Genomic DNA, 16,298 nt, shown 5'->3' on the forward strand with positions numbered 1-16,298 from the left:
GCTAAATCTGCAACTATACAGAGTCTTTTGGAAATTAACATTGTTACAGCCCACTGTGCGATTTTTGAGCCATCCAAAATTTCGTGAGAAAGGGGTTGGATGGAGGCACTTTGATTTTGCCCTTGTATTTTCGTCCAAATTTATGTTGTGCATATCTCAAAAAAAGGTATTTTACAAAGTGTCATCAAGCGCCATTAAGTGAAATTGTGCACCTAGCTAGTATTTTAATTTGGATCTCTCACAGCTGACCAACATTTTATTTTAAGTCTGTGTCATATAACAGTAACTCAGAAAGTATTTGACATTAGAAATTATGAAACATTACAGGATTATTATTCAGCAGTTCTGTGCCTGTCCCCTTGGGTTTTGTTTGTGATTTTATTCAGCCAGACCAGAGTTACGGCCCTTCACTTAATAAAAAATATGCATAAAATGAATATAAAAGTTTGTGTCACTTTATCTTAAAACGTATTTGACCACGGGTCAAAGAGGATGAATATTGTTCAGCATGTAAATTGTGCACCTAAGGTTTCATTCAGGATTTCTTCTGGTCATACTAGTGTTATGGGCCTTGATTAAGTAAAAACAAATGCATAAGTGCAAACAAGTTTGTGTTGCCTGTATCTCAAGAAGTATTTGAATTAGAGTCAGAAAACATCAGGGGATTGTTATAACATGTGAACTTTTACATTTGGGTGTTCTGTTTGGGATTTCATTCAGCCAGTCAGGAGTTATGGTCTTTGACTTAGCGAAAAATACACATTAAAGTGATGAAACATTTAATTGTGTTGCATGTATCTAAGATATTTCACCCAGAGTCATGAAACCATGATGTATAGGTGGACAGATTGCTCAGTGGTTTGCACACTGGCCTTCCAATCCTGAGGTTGGGGGTTCGATCTCCGGCAGCTACTCTGGAATTTTCAGAAACGCTTCTCAGTGTTTCCCACCCAACTAGAGGTGTACTGGTCAGGAACCCAGGCAACCCTTGCGTGTATCAGTTTCTATACACTGGGCACGTTAAAGAACCAGGCTGTCTATTCGCAACGAGCTAGGCTAAGTTAGCCGGACAAGCCTGTATCTGATTTCAAATTTCTCTGTCGTGGGGGCTTTGTCTCCCTCTGTCCCTTGGTCAGATCGCTCTGTGTCTGCACTAGTAGAGGATGAATTATGCGCCCTGTGTGGCTGCATTTGAACTATATGTAAAGCGCCTTTGAACGTGAAATTGATCATGAAAAGGGCGCTATATAAATCGTATAATAATTTATAATTATGTACAGTGACAGGAAGTGGGGCCACCTGTGTCCTTTATACACACATCTAGTTTTAAGTTGGAACCACTCTTGTGTCTGCTTTGGAAAATCCAATACTGGTGTCATATGAGAGGTCATGGTTGTGACCCCAGTGGGGCTCAAACCCACGACCCCATGAATGAGCGATTGACACCTTATCCACTACACTACCGCTCCCCGTTTCAGTTTATTAATTAATAGCAAGAAAAATTGCCATGTTATAACATGCAGCAAAGATGCTGCAGATATGTTACTCAGTGCTGTGGTAACTGAGGCCATCTCCCGTGTTTTGTGGTGTTTTCATTTTGTCAGATATACAATTAATGTCATTTTTCTTTGATAAAGCTTGCAAGACTGAAATTTAAGAAATAGAGTGACTGACAGATTTCATTTGTCCTATTTGATATTTGATAGACTCCCTATATACTCTTTGCTATTTTAAAGTCTTTTTTGTTGTTGTTGTTTTCCCTTTTTTATAGTGCCAAGTAAAAAGATACTCATTCAGATCTGGAGGGAAAAAAATGAGATGTGTAACATTCTGTTTAGTTAAAGAAAATGCAGACATAAATTAGTTTTTTATGATTGTATTTGTTGTATAGTAATACCATTTTACGTGAAAAAAATATTAAATTCATCAGAAACTTTAATTGAAATTTTACTGCAAAAGAACACTTTTGCCAATTTGCAAATACAATCTCTCCGGATTTACATGAAAAATCTTGCTGTTAAGTCTGATACTTTAAAATAGGCTGTTATATTCTTCAGTTTCAATTATGTTCTTAAATGTTTCATTTAAAATGAGTATAAAAGTGCTAGTATGCTTTAGTTGTATTTACTTTTTTGTACATACTACCTTGTTGCATGACACAATTTTACCAACTTCAACAGAAAATTTCCTGCAATAAAGGCGTAAGTCCACTTACGCCCATCTTGCATATAAAATTACTCCAGATTTACATGAAAAATCATGCAATAAGGGCTTAAGTCAAATGTTTTAAAATATACTGTTACTTTGTCAAATTTCATTTATGCTGTTTAATGTTTCATATAACATGTCTAATATTAAGTGAAAAACTTTGGTAAATTTGTATGTGACTGAACACAGAAGAAAACAAAGTAGTTTTTTTCTTCTCTTGTAAAGTTTTCAAAAATGTAGTTACGCCCTTATTGCGTTGAACCCTCGTTTTTAGATTTTTTTTCAAACCTTCCAAGTTGTACCATTCCCCCACCTCACTTCTCCACCCAGTCATGCCCACCACTGACCACTGATCATGCACACCCCCTCCCACCCACAACTTCACCCTTTTACCATTTTTTTTTTCATTTTTAATTTTCAATCAATATTTATAATCAACATGTGAAATTTTGTTTTCTCTCCCGTTCCCCTGCACCCCCACCCTATAAAAAATAAATATATACAGTACAATCGCGATCCTACGAAAAGCCAAGGGACCGCCCGTTTTTTTTTCGTAATACCGCATTTTCGTTCGAGCGTAGCATAGGAAATTTCGCTATACAACACCTTAATATATACACGTCGTAACCCGTGATATTTAAACGTGATTTTCGTATAGGAATGTTAAACATTTTTTTTTCTTCACTTTTTTATTCACTGTACCTTAAACATATATAGGGTACAATGTTGCACGAGAACAAAAATTCGCATTTGCATAGTCCGATACCCTTTATTGAATTGTTTGGAATAATAAAACGACAATAAACAGACGATCAGGACTTAAATATTTGTTTTCATTTTCTTTATGCAGTGATTGTTTGAGACGTATAGATATCGAAGCAAGTGTGACTGGTACATGTATGCCATCCGATCTGATAGTTATAGGAGGAAAAAATCAACCACAAACTTTTGTCATAGTGTACAGCGTAATATGTGTTTCGAATTTAATTACTAAGTTTTCACACTTTAATTACTGTTTACGCCCAGTTAAATGATAGTGACACTTTCCACTCTAAAGCGTTTTCACGCCGTTATGGAAGGTGTGAAAATTTAGACGATACAGGTATTCGTAAAATCGCAACTTAAACAAGTTGAAAACATGCTTTAAGGACATACAATACATTCGTAGGAGCGCATTTTTCGTAAAATTGCATTTTCGTAAAACCGCGAATTTGTAACATAGAAATAAGAAGGAAAACAGCCGGGACCGCAAAACCTTTTCGTAGTATACCGGTATTTCGTTAAATTGCGATTCGTAGCTTCGCGAATGCACTGTACATATATCTATATAATTATACATATATATATTTCCATTCCTTTTTTTTTTTTTTTTTTAAATGTTCAAACCTTCAACATGCTAAGTTGTGACTGCACAAAACTTGCCCTCAGCCATGTTCAAGATATCTTACCTCTTAAGGACATCTGTTCTTTTATGTACAAATGTACATGTTAAACAGCAACACCTGGTGCCAAACCACTCAAAGACAATATTTCGTTCCAGTTAAACTTCAAGCTCACATTTCAATTAACTGCATTTAATTTTAAAATTAAGCTTATTACAGTAAGCATATCCCATTCAAAATAAATTCTTTAGTCAGGATCAAAGTATCATACATTTATTATGTACTCTTTAATTAAACATTTGTTTTCTGTTAATTTGATTTTGACTAATGAAATTATTTGCTTCTTATTAACATCCTTAACTTTTTGCCGGATATATCTTTTTGCCATTCCTCACCACAAACCCGTTCGGCGGGGGATACCAATTCATCGAATTTGCTTGTTGATTTAAAAAAACAAAAGACTTACAATGATTACTAAACAACCACAAAATTAACATTCCATTTGCAAATACAGCTGCTAGAGTAAAGGAATTTGTCGCTGTTAGCTTTCCATTCCTTCTTTTTACAGTAGTCATATAGAAAAACATCATAGCTATACTGTTCATGAAAATTAATAAAATTTAGCAGTAAACCACCTCACTACTGACATTCTTTCTTCCACATTTTTAAAACCCCTGATGCGGACCACAGCTAAACGGTTCTTCAAAGCTTTCCCCAAAATTAATACTTTCAGACACTATAACTTGCCAGGAACTTTAGCCTTCAATTATAATATGCCCGGCGGGGGGATTAGCTATGTGTAACATGGTTCTTGTTATCTTAGTCATAAAACACTGTTAGCTATACATGTATACATGCAGATAGTATGAAGTTAGGTATTGCCTGAAAGTCAATAGTTTGTATTGCACTGTAGACTTTAATGGCTCTGTTTTGAAGAGTCACTCTGTATTGAAATGATGCTGTGACAGTACTGATTTAGGTTATCTTAATGGTCCAGATTTTGATCATGAAAAGGAAGTAAAAAATTTCTATTTACTGTAACAATTATCGGTTCATTTCATACATGTACATGCATTACTTGCAGTTGGGAAGAACTTCCTAACACGTCACTTCACATTTTCCATTGATAATAGCATCATAAGTATAGGCTATAGATCATTTATTGAACTTCTAATGCAATTAAGTTTGTCGAAACGGAGCATAGCATGGTGTAGGCAAAACTTAATGCATTAGAAGTTCAGTAAATGTATCTATAACCGACTTATAGTTAAAACTTCCCATTTCATTTAACTGACAGGTTAAAGAAACAAAAAGCTCTCTCTGAAGTTAACTTAACCATGCTTTCATCAGTTTCTTGGTATTCATTGGCTAGTCTTGTTATATCTTCACTGATGATGAAGAAGTACATGTTTACTACAACTTGATACAAGGTCATTTTAGTGCCAACACCTTTAGCAAAACCGCGGTTGATCCAGTGCTGGAAGATTTTAATTTAGTTATTATAAATACATAGTAAACTGCTCACTTATGGAGTAGTTTGTAGAACACAATATTATATTCATATTCAATGAAAATATAATATGCAGGTTCAACTCGTAATGATCTAACAGTACAAGTTAAGCAACTACATGTATAAATAAAACAAAACAAAGTAAGTGCACCCTGGTTTATTTTTAGACCAATAGAGGTAAGATCAAACTTGAACTGTGAAAGTACAGCTTGCATTAAATTGAAGCTAAAAACACAGTTCGATATTTATATATTTGGTTTGTTTATTATATAGATACATTATTTCTTGTTTGCAGTCCCTGTTTTGGTAATTGCTCCGCCTCCTTGAATGTGGGAAATCTATAGAAGGCAGAACAATAAATACTCATTAATTTTGAACTACTTCATGATTATGTGGATCAAATTCTTCAGTTATGAAATAATATGAAAATAAGTTGGTTACTTTTTTGAAGATCTCTCGCTTGTCATTGGATAAAAACAATGTTTGACCTATAAGAACTTATTTTAGCTGTCTATGAAATGATGACAGTAGAAGAACTTGTTTCATTGTATAGGCGTATGCTTTTTGTGCCCCCAATATGGAAGACTTGGTAGGTATGTAGTGTTGGATGTGTCCATCCATTTGTTACAGTTTAATGTCCATCCATCTCTCTGGCACACTTCCTTGTGTACGTAACTCTTACAGTTTCCGTCCATTTGAAATAGAACTTTGTACACATCATCAACATGAAGTAGACAGTATATTTTCAATACTTACATGTCCTAACATTTTTCTGAAGTTGTAGTGACAAGGTGAGCTTTTGTGGTCCTCCATTCGTCAGTCCACAATGTTAATTTTTACATTGTGAACATGATAAAAGTGACACTTTACATCCGATTATAATCAAACTTACACACAACTTAAGTCAAAATAAGATCTCAGTTCCTTTAAAAAACCAGCTAGATTCCATCATGGGTTTTAAAGTTACTACCTGTGAAAGGGGCAAACTTTTCTATTTTGGCCATTTCAGCCATATAGAGGTTTCATTTATGCTTTGATTTGATACAAACTTGCACAGAATGTTTATCTTGATGATCTCTAGGCCAAGTTCGAAACTGGGTCATGTGGGGTAAATAAGTAGGTCACCAGGAAAATCAAAGGAAAAGCTTGTTAACACCCTAGTGGCCACATTTATGACCCTATCTTCATGAAACTTGGTCAGATTGTTTATCTTGGTAATTCCTATGCCAAGTTCAAAACTGGGTCATATGGGGTCAAAAACTAGGTCACCCAGTTAAATCAAAGGAAAAACTTGTTAACACTCTTTAGGTCACATTTATGACCCTACCTTCATGAAACTTGGTCAGAATGTTCATCTTGATGATTACTAGGCCAAGTTTGAAACTGGCTCATGTGGTGTCAAAAACTAGGTCACCCGCTTAAATCAAAGGAAAAGCTTTTGTGTGTGTGTGGGGGGGTGCATGTGCCATCCAATTTTGACTTCATTCTTATGATGTGTACTTTATCAATGCAGGTACCTCTGTAGGGAGAGCTTGACTACCAGTTTAGAGGTTCAGTTAATTTGCCTGAGATACAGTCATTGAGTTTGCAGTTACACTTTCCCCTTCATTATAGGTTACAACACACTCCTTTATTCTATATGAAATTGACATATTTCCAGTGGCTGCAGCACACATCAGGACCCATTTTAAATGTCTGTAACTTACATTTTCTTGAAGAGTATTGTCAGTGCTGAATAAAAATCAAAAGAAAAGTGGGGGTCATGTTTGATGCAGGAAAAAAATAATTTTATTTTCAGTCAAACACACAAACTGCAAAGTCAGCTTAAAGATGAGACCTCAAATTGTAGTGGTGGTGTATGATTTAAGTTTTCATGACAAATTCTGTCATGTTATTATTTCATTATGAAAATGCTACCTACAAGTCAAGCTGTGATTTCAGCAAAAAAAAAATGCAAAGAAAATAAGGAAAATAGCTCTACAGAGCAAAAAACTGAGGACTATTTGAATCTGCCATTATGCAACTTCCATTTTTTTTTCGCACCATTTTCTAGTTTCTGTATGCCTTCAAACAAAGATTTTTATTCCTTATGGAGAACACTCTACAAGCACTTCTGCTGGTGGATTATTTGTCGACTTGTGCATTATGAAACAACTTCACACACAAAAAAACTACTGGACAATCAGAAATTTGCTTAAAATGCTTTATTTTTGCCTTATTCTTGAACTGGCCATGTTCATCAAAATAAAAGCTGCTGAATTTTCTGCTAAAGTTAAATGATGACCATATACATGTATTCGCAAATACTCTACCTCTTGAAGCAATTCCTATTCAAAATAAAGCATTGACTTCAGCATCATGAGAGTATCTTATTTTATCCTGTCACTTGCAGTATTTTCGACCCGATATCAGGGTGCCGTATATCTTTCTTGATATACCGTCAGTTGATCATGTGACCAGTGATATACGGTCAATTGATCATGTGACCTTATGATCGATATTGTTGTCATAAGAAATTTTGCAACGAAACCATCATCATTGTGTTGGAAATGTCCGAACTAAGAAAATGAGTGGTCAAATAATGAGTTTTTATTCAAAAACGAAGAAGTTATTGCGATTTTGCCGGTAATCACGTCATTATATAAGTGACGTCATTACGAATATGATGTCATTAAAGCGGTTGTCGCACACTTATTTTTGTAAAATATATTGCCAAATATCGGAAAATAAAGTAATGACAAGATAAATAGAATAATAGGTTAGTGCCTAAGATGGAGAAAGTTTATCTGGCGAGGTGGAGGAGGTTATCGGGTGAGCCGAAGGCGAACCAGATAACGTCCGGAGCCAAGCCGGCACTAACCTATTATTCTCTATTTATCATATACATGTATAAAGCCAATAGATGAGTTCACAAGATAAAAGAGTTGTCCCTTCCCAAGCCTTCACTCACAGGCTGTAAGAAAATCAATATCTAGTATTATAATTATTCATCTAATAAAATTCATTTTGTATTTTTTTCAGGAGATATTTTAGTATTTATGCCAGGTCAAGAAGATATTGAGGTAACCTGTGAATTATTAGCAGGTAAGTTTATTTTATAATGGTTATTGTCAGGTCTGCACCTCAATTGTTGTTTATCACAGATGATACTATGCTTGCTCTCTTTCTTTGTTTTACTGACAAAAAGGGGCCACCATGGCATGGTCAAAGTGGTTTTAAGGTCGCTGACTTCATTTGCCCCTCGCCTAATTGTGGGTTTGGGCCTCACTCGGGGCATAGACTTCTATGTGTGAGAAAGTCATCCAGCTGGCTTACAGAAAGTCGGTGGTTCTACCCAGGTGCCCATCTGTGATGAAATAATGCACGGAGGTGGACCCAGAGTCTTTCTCTACCATGAAAATCTGGAAAGTCACCATATGACCTATAATAGTGTCAGTGTTATATTTAACCCAACAAAACAAACAAACAATAACCTTACAAAAAATATCTAGCCCTGTTAAGATGAAGAATAAAGCATTTTCATGCAGAAAATTAGTTACTGTTTAGTCCAAAATTTGGGCCTTTATAGATATGTTATAAATATCCACAGGGATTTTGCTAACCCCTGTCTTTTACAAGTTGTTTATCCAGAAATATATGTTGATTACATATTTTGGAATTATTCTTGCTAACAAATAAATAAACTAAGTTTCTTTAAATGAAATCATAGAAGTAATGTCACAATACAGTCGACATCAGGCCAAAAGGAGACAGTCATTTGTGAAAGAAACTGCCATGTTTTGTAGTTAGCAGTACAAATTTTCATACTATGGCTAGTTGTACGTTTAGTAAGTGATTTGCCACACAGTGCTGTTTATACACAAACCTGTTTTAGCTGATTTGTAGTAATTGTTATTTGGGCATAAGAGCCCTATTTTGATTGAACAATATAATGGACTTTCAGATTTTAATAAAGGGAGGTAATATGTGACAGCAAATTATTTTTCCTTTCAGTCAGCCTTATTTAAAAAAAAATTAGTTATGAACTGAAGTTAAAAAAAGTTTTTATCAGAGACAGAAAATAAGATAGTGTAGACATTGTTTTTAGAATAAAGAACTTATTTTTTATGTAAAGGTGTTTAGATATAAATTACCAAGTCTGGTGTAATATTGTGTTACAGATGCTGTTTCCCATACTCTATTGGCCAATTCGTTTCACTCACCCAGGGACATGCAAGTGGCAAGAACATTTTTTTCGCTGATTTATTAATAAACGATGCTTCGGCTTATGTAGGCCAGCTGCAAATAAAAAAAATTAAATTTTCGATTTATGATTTTCTTTTGCAGCCTGTTCCAAATAAGTTATTTTGCCAGTATGTTTCTATCTTTTCTGGTATTAATCCCCAATTTCCAAATGATTACTGGATTTCTTATTAAGAAAATATATGATATCGCAAGACCGGCGCACATCTGCATATGCTGGATAGACCCGGGCAGTGCCAGGAAGCCAAACGACCGCCTAGCAGGTTGCCCAAGTGAAACGGCATACACCACAAAAGTGAAACAAATTGGCCCTATAGTACCTTGTCCTTTTTAGCTCACCTGAGCCAAAGGCTTAGAGTGAACTATTGTGATCGCTCACCGTCAAGCGTCCGTCCGTCCGGCATCCATCCACACTTTCCTTTAAACAACATCTCCTCCTAAACCACCAAGCCAATTTTGATAAAACTTCACAGGGATGATCCTTGGATGGTCTTCTTTAAAAATTTTTCAAAGAATTGAATTCTGTACAGAACTCTGGTTGCCATGGCAACCGAAAGGAAATACTTTAAAAATCAAAACCACAAGGCCTAGGGCTTTGATATTTGGTATGTAGCATCATCTAGTGGGCCTCTACCAAAATTATTCAAATTATCCCCCTAGGGTCAAATGTGGCCCCGCCCCGGGGGTCACATGGTTTATATAGACTTATATAGGGAAAAACTTTGAAAATCTTCTTGTCCAAAACCATAAGGCCTAGGGCTTTGATCTTTAGTATGTAATATCATCTAGTGGGCCTCTACAAAGTTGTTCAAATTTTCCCCCTAGGATATAATATGGCCCCGCCCTGGGGGGTCATATTGTTTCTATAGACTTATATAGGGAAAAACTTTGAAAATCTTGTCAAAAACAAAAGGGCCTAGGGTTTTGATATTTGGTGTGTAGCATTATATAGTGGGCTTTTACCAAGATTGTTCAAATGATTCCCCCAGGATGAAATATGGCCCCACCCAGGGGGTCACATGGTTTATATAGACTTGTATAGGAAAAAAACTTTAAAAGTCTTCTTGTCTGAAACTACAAGACCTAGGCTTTTGATATTTGGTATGTAGCATTGCCTTGTGGTCCTCTACCAAGATTGTTCAAATTATTCCCCTGGGGTAAAAAGAGGCCCTGCCACGGGGTTCCCTAGTTTTACATAGACATATATAGGAAAAAACTTTAAAAATCTTCTTGCCTGCAACTGCAAGGCCTATGCTTTTGATATTTGGTATGTTGCATTGCCTAGTGGTCTACTACCAAAATTTTTCAAATTATGCCCCTTGGGTGAAAGAGGCCCTGCCCTGGGGGTCCCAAGTTTTACATAGACTTATATAGGAAAAAACTTTGAAAATCTTCTTGTCTGAAAGTTCAAGGCCTATGCCTTTGATATTTTGTATGTATCATTGCCTAGTTGATCTCTAACAAGATTGTTTGAATTATGCCCCTGGTATATGAGTTATATAGGAAAAAATACTTCAGAAATTATCAGGTCATATTTTCTAGACTGTTTATCATATTTACCTGATGACCCCAAGTGATAAGGGTCACCCGACTGTGACCTTGACCTACTGACCTACTTTCTTATTTTTTAGCTCACATGTCACAAAGTGACAGTGTGAGCTTTTGTGATCGCCCGTCGTCCGTCGTCCGTCCGTGCGTCCGTCCGTCCGTGCGTAAACTTTTGCTTGTGACCTCTGTAGAGGTCACATTTTTCATGGGATCTTTATGAAAGTTGGTCAGAATGTTCATCTTGATGATATCTAGGTCAAGTTCGAAACTGGGTCACGTGCGGTCCAAAACTAGGTCAGTAGGTCTAAAAATAGAAAAACCTTGTGACCTCTCTAGAGGCCATATTTTTCACAAGATCTTCATGAAAATTGGTCAGAATGTTTACCTTGATGATATCTAGGTCAAGTTCGAAACTGGGTCACGTGCCATCAAAAACTAGGTCAGTAGGTCAAATAATAGAAAAACCTTGTGACCTCTCTAGAGGCCATATTTTTCATGGGATCTGTATGAAAGTTGGTCTGAATGTTCATCTTGATGATATCTAGGTCAAGTTCGAAACTGGGTCAGCTGCGGTCAAAAACTAGGTCATTAGGTCTAAAAATAGAAAACCCTTGTGACCGCTCTAGAGGTCATACTTTTGAATGGATCTTCATGAGAAGTAGTCAGAATGTTCACCTTGATGATATCTAGGTCAGGTTCGAAACTGGGTCACGTGCCATCAATAACTAGGTCAGTAGGTCAAATAATAAAAAAACCTTGTGACCTCTCTAGAGGCCATATTTTTCATGGGATCTGTATGAAGATTGGTCTGAATGTTCACCTTGATGATATCTAGGCCAAGTTTGAAACTGGGTCAACTGTGGTTAAAAACTAGGTCATTAGGTCTGAAAATAGAAAAACCTTGTGACCTCTCTAGAGGCCATTTTTTTCACAAGATCTTCATGAAAATTGGTCTGAATGTTCACCTTGATGATATCTAGGTCAAGTTCGAAACTGGGTCATGTGCCTTCAAAAACTAGGTCAGTAGGTCAAATAATAGAAAAACCTTGTGACCTCTCTAGAGGCCATATTTTTCATTGGATATGTATGAAAGTTGGTCTGAATATTCATCTTGATGATATCTAGGTCAAGTTTGAAACTGGGTCATCTGCGGTCAAAAACTAGGTCATAAGGTCTAAAAATAGAAAAACCTTGTGACCTGTCTAGAGGCCATACTTTTGAATGGATCTTCATGAAAAATGGTCAGAATGTTCACCTTGATGATATCTAGGTCAAGTTTGAAACTGGGTCACATGCCATCAATAACTAGGTCAGTAGGTCAAATAATGAAAAAACCTTGTGACCTCTCTTGAGACCATATTTTTCATGGGATCTGTATGAAGGTTGGTCTGAATGTTCATCTTTATGATATCTAGGTCAGGTTCAAAGCTGGGTCACATGAGCTCAAAAACTAGGTCACTATGTCAAATAATAGAAAAAAAATGACGTCATACTCAGTTCAAAACTGGGTCATGTTGGGACAGGTGAGCGATTCAGGACCATCATGGTCCTCTTGTTTTAAGATACAGCCTTGAAATTTGGATGACATGTACAGTTTTGCACACTAATCTTAAAACTGACTTTCAGTGACCATGAATATGACGTACTGACCTACTTTCTTGTTTTTGAAGCTTTAGCAAAGAATTTTGTTCAAGCAAGCAACTTAACCCTGGTGAGCGATATAAGGCCATCATGGCCCTCTTGTTTCGCATATTAGAGTGTGCAGAGTTTTGCCCAGTTATTTTCCGTAATGCCACCCTTACATTTGTATATTTTCTTTGTTTAACTTAATGCTTAGCCTTACATTTTGAGAAAACAATTTCAAACAATACCAAATCATACAAAGAAAGTTGCACATGAAAATTGAACAGCATATAAAACAGAATATTACTCTACAAAACAATTGTCAGTATATTGATATATAAATGCAATACAGGAAAAGGACTGCATAAAGGGGTCACACTTTTGGACAGTTCAACGCCTTAAAAACACCATTTTCAAAGAGATGTTACTAATCTTAGCTTTGATGCATTTACAATAATGTATCAGTGCTGAAATTCCACATAACTTAGTGGAACATAGTTTTCAGCTATTGTTTATTTTTAGCTCGCATGAGCCAAAGGCTCATGGTGAGCTTCTGTGACCGCTCAATGCCGTCCTGTGTCGTCCATCATCAGTCTTCCGTCAGTCGACATTTTCTAAGAAAATCTTCTTCTTGAAAATCACTGGGCAGAATTACACCAAACTTCACAGGAATGATCCTTGGGTGGTCCCCTTTCAAAATTATTCAAAGAATTGAATTCAACGCAGAACTCTGTGTGGGTCTCAAGTTTTATATAGACTTACAATTAACCTTCAATGGCTCTAACTTGTATCTTTCGAACATCCGGGATCGCTCGAACACTTCGCACGGTCCCGAATTTATTCCTTCTTTATAGTTCTACCTCGGATCGCTCGAACTTCGAAAATTCAAACTCGAACCCATTTGGTGGTCCCCTCGGCTTAAGCACAGTGATAATTACACCTATTCAGTCGAACAGACAATTTGTCGTCAGAATGGCTTGTGTTTACAAAGTTTTTCACACCTCTGCCTGATATTCGCCAAGCTTCCCCTTTAACCGGCGCGTGCGTCATTTTCACACGCTTCTGTAATTAGCGTCGATATACGACAAACAAATTAAACAAAGTGACTTTCGTTCACTGCAATGCTTTAATGGGCTTTGATTTATACGAATAAAATTATTTAAGATAATTGAGCAATGTCTGCATAAAAACGGGAGATCCGACGTCAACTTTCATACTGCTTTTGCATGGCTGAACAACTTAGTAAATGACCCGGAAACGGGGGAATAGCCAAGTCGGCTACTGGAAGCGTTATATTTGATAATATTTGTACTGGACTATGATTCATAATTGATGCTGTCTTCACCAAATTCTTATAATTATATTAGTGTTTTATCTGTGTGTTTGTTTTTAGCTCACCTGTCACAAAGTGACAAGGTGAGATTTTGTGATCGCGCGGTGTCCGTCGTCCGTGCGTCAGTGCGTCCGTGCGTCCGTAAACTTTTGCTTGTGACCACTCTAGAGGTCACATTTTTTGTGGGATCTTTATGAAAGTTGGTCAGAATGTTCATCTTGATGATATCTAGGTCAAGTTCGAAACTGGGTCACGTGCGGTCAAAAACTAGGTCAGTAGGTCTAAAAATAGAAAAACCTTGTGACCTCTCTAGGGGCCATATATTTCATAAGATCTTCATGAAAATTGGTCAGAATGTTCACCTTGATGATATCTAGGTCAAGTTCGAAAGTGGGTCACCTGGCCTCAAAAACTAGGTCAGTAGGTCAAATAATAGAAAAACCTTGTGACCTCTCTAGAGGCCATGTTTTTCATGGAATCTGTATGAAAGTTGGTCTGAATGTTCATCTTGATGATATCTAGGTTAAGTTCGAAAGTGGGTCACGTGCGGTCAAAAACTAGGTCAGTAGGTCTAAAAATAGAAAAATCTTGTGACCTCTCTAGAGGCCATACTTGTAAATGGATCTTCATAAAAATTGGTCAGAATGTTCACCTTGATGATATCTAGGTCAAGTTCGAAACTGGGTCACATGCGGTCAAAAACTAGGTCAGTAGGTCTAAAAATAGAAAAACCTTATGACCTCTCTAGAGTCCATATATTTCATGAGATCTTCATGAAAATTGGTCAGAATGTTCATCTTGATGATATCTAGGTCAATTTCGAAAGTGGGTCATGTGCCATCAAAAACTAGGTCAGTAGGTCAAATAATAGAAAAACCTTGTGACCTCTTTAGAGGCCATATTTTTCATGGGATCTGTATGAAAGTTGGTCTGAATGTTCATCTTGATGATATCTAGGTCAGGTTTGAAAGTGGGTCACGTGCCATCAAAAACTAGGCCAGTAGGTCAAATAATAGAAAAACCTTGTGACCTCTCTAGAGGCCATGTTTTTCATGGGATCTGTATGAAAGCTGGTCTGGATGTTCATCTTGATGATATCTAGGTCAAGTTTGAAACAGGGTCATGTGCTGTAAAAAACTAGGTCAGTAGGTCTAAAAATAGAAAAACCTTGTGACCTCTCTAGAGGCCATACTTGTGAATGGATCTCCATAAAAATTAGTCAGAATGTTCATCTTGATGATATCTAGGTCAAGTTCGAAAGTGGGTCACGTGCCGTCAAAAAGTAGGTCAGTAGGTCAAATAATGAAAAAATGTTGTGACCTCTCTAGAGGCCATTTTTTTCATGGGATCTGTATGAAAGTTGGTCTGAATGTTTATCTTGATGATATATAGGTCAAGTTTGAAACTGGGTCAACTGTGATTAAAAAGTAGGTCAGTAGGTCTTAAAATAGAAAAACCTTGTGACCTCTCTAGAGGCCATACCCTTGAATGGATCTTCATGAAAATTGGTCAGAATGTTCACCTTGATGATATCTAGGTCAAGTTTGAAACTGGGTCATGTGCCATAAAAAACTAGGTCAGTAGGTCAAATAATAAAAAAACCTTGTGACCTCTCTAGAGGCCATACTTTTCATGGGATCTGTATGAAAGTTGGTCTAAATGTTCATCTTGATGATATCTAGGTCAGGTTTGAAACTGGGTCAACTGCGGTCAAAAACTAGGCCATTAGGTCTAAAATTAGAAAAATCTTTTGACCTCTCTAGAGGCCATATTTTTCAATGGATCTTCATGAAAATTGATCTGAATGTTCACCTTGATGATATCTAGGTCAGTTTCGAAACTGGGTCACATGCGGTCAAAAACTAGGCCAGTAGGTATAAAAATAGAAAAACGTTGTGACCTCTCTAGAAGCCATATTTTACATGAGATCTTCATGAAAATTAGTGAGAATGTTCACCTTGATGATATCTAGATAAAGTTCAAAACAGGGTCATGTACCTTCGAAAACTAGGTCAATAGGTCAAATAATAGAAAAACCTTGTGACCTCTCTAGAGACCATATTTTTCAATGGATCTTCATGAAAATTGGTCAGAATTTTTATCTTGATAATATCTAGGTCAAGTTCAAAACTGGGCCACATGAGCTCAAAAACTAGGTCACTATGTCAAATAATAGAAAAAAACATTGTCATACTCAAAACTGGGTCATGTGGGAAGAGGTGAGTGATTCAGGACCATCATGGTCCTCTTGTTTTCATATCTATGTCAGGTTTGAAAATAAATAATTAAGCATATTTCAGCAGCATTCGTTTTTGTGATCGAGTGGCGTCCGTCGTCCTAGCGTGTGTTCGTGCGTCCGTAAACTTTTGCTTGTGACCACTCTAGAGGTCACATTTTTCATGGGATCTTTATGAAAGTTGGTCAGAATGTTTATCTTGATGATATCTAGGTC

At 36.6% G+C, this 16,298-nt stretch overlaps 1 protein-coding gene across 1 annotated transcript in view; it reads left to right on the forward strand.

The window, feature by feature from the left end:
• Nucleotides 1–16,298, forward strand: part of LOC123549804 (pre-mRNA-splicing factor ATP-dependent RNA helicase PRP16-like) — a 162,818-nt gene that overhangs the window by 27,378 nt on the left and 119,142 nt on the right. The window contains exon 15 of the mRNA XM_045338215.2: nt 8,122–8,184. Within this exon, the coding sequence (XP_045194150.2) occupies nt 8,122–8,184 (63 nt within the window). The remainder of the gene's footprint in view (nt 1–8,121; nt 8,185–16,298) is intronic.

The sequence above is a fragment of the Mercenaria mercenaria genome, chromosome 6 (genome assembly GCF_021730395.1).
Source record: "Mercenaria mercenaria strain notata chromosome 6, MADL_Memer_1, whole genome shotgun sequence".
Classification (NCBI taxonomy): domain Eukaryota; kingdom Metazoa; phylum Mollusca; class Bivalvia; order Venerida; family Veneridae; genus Mercenaria; species Mercenaria mercenaria.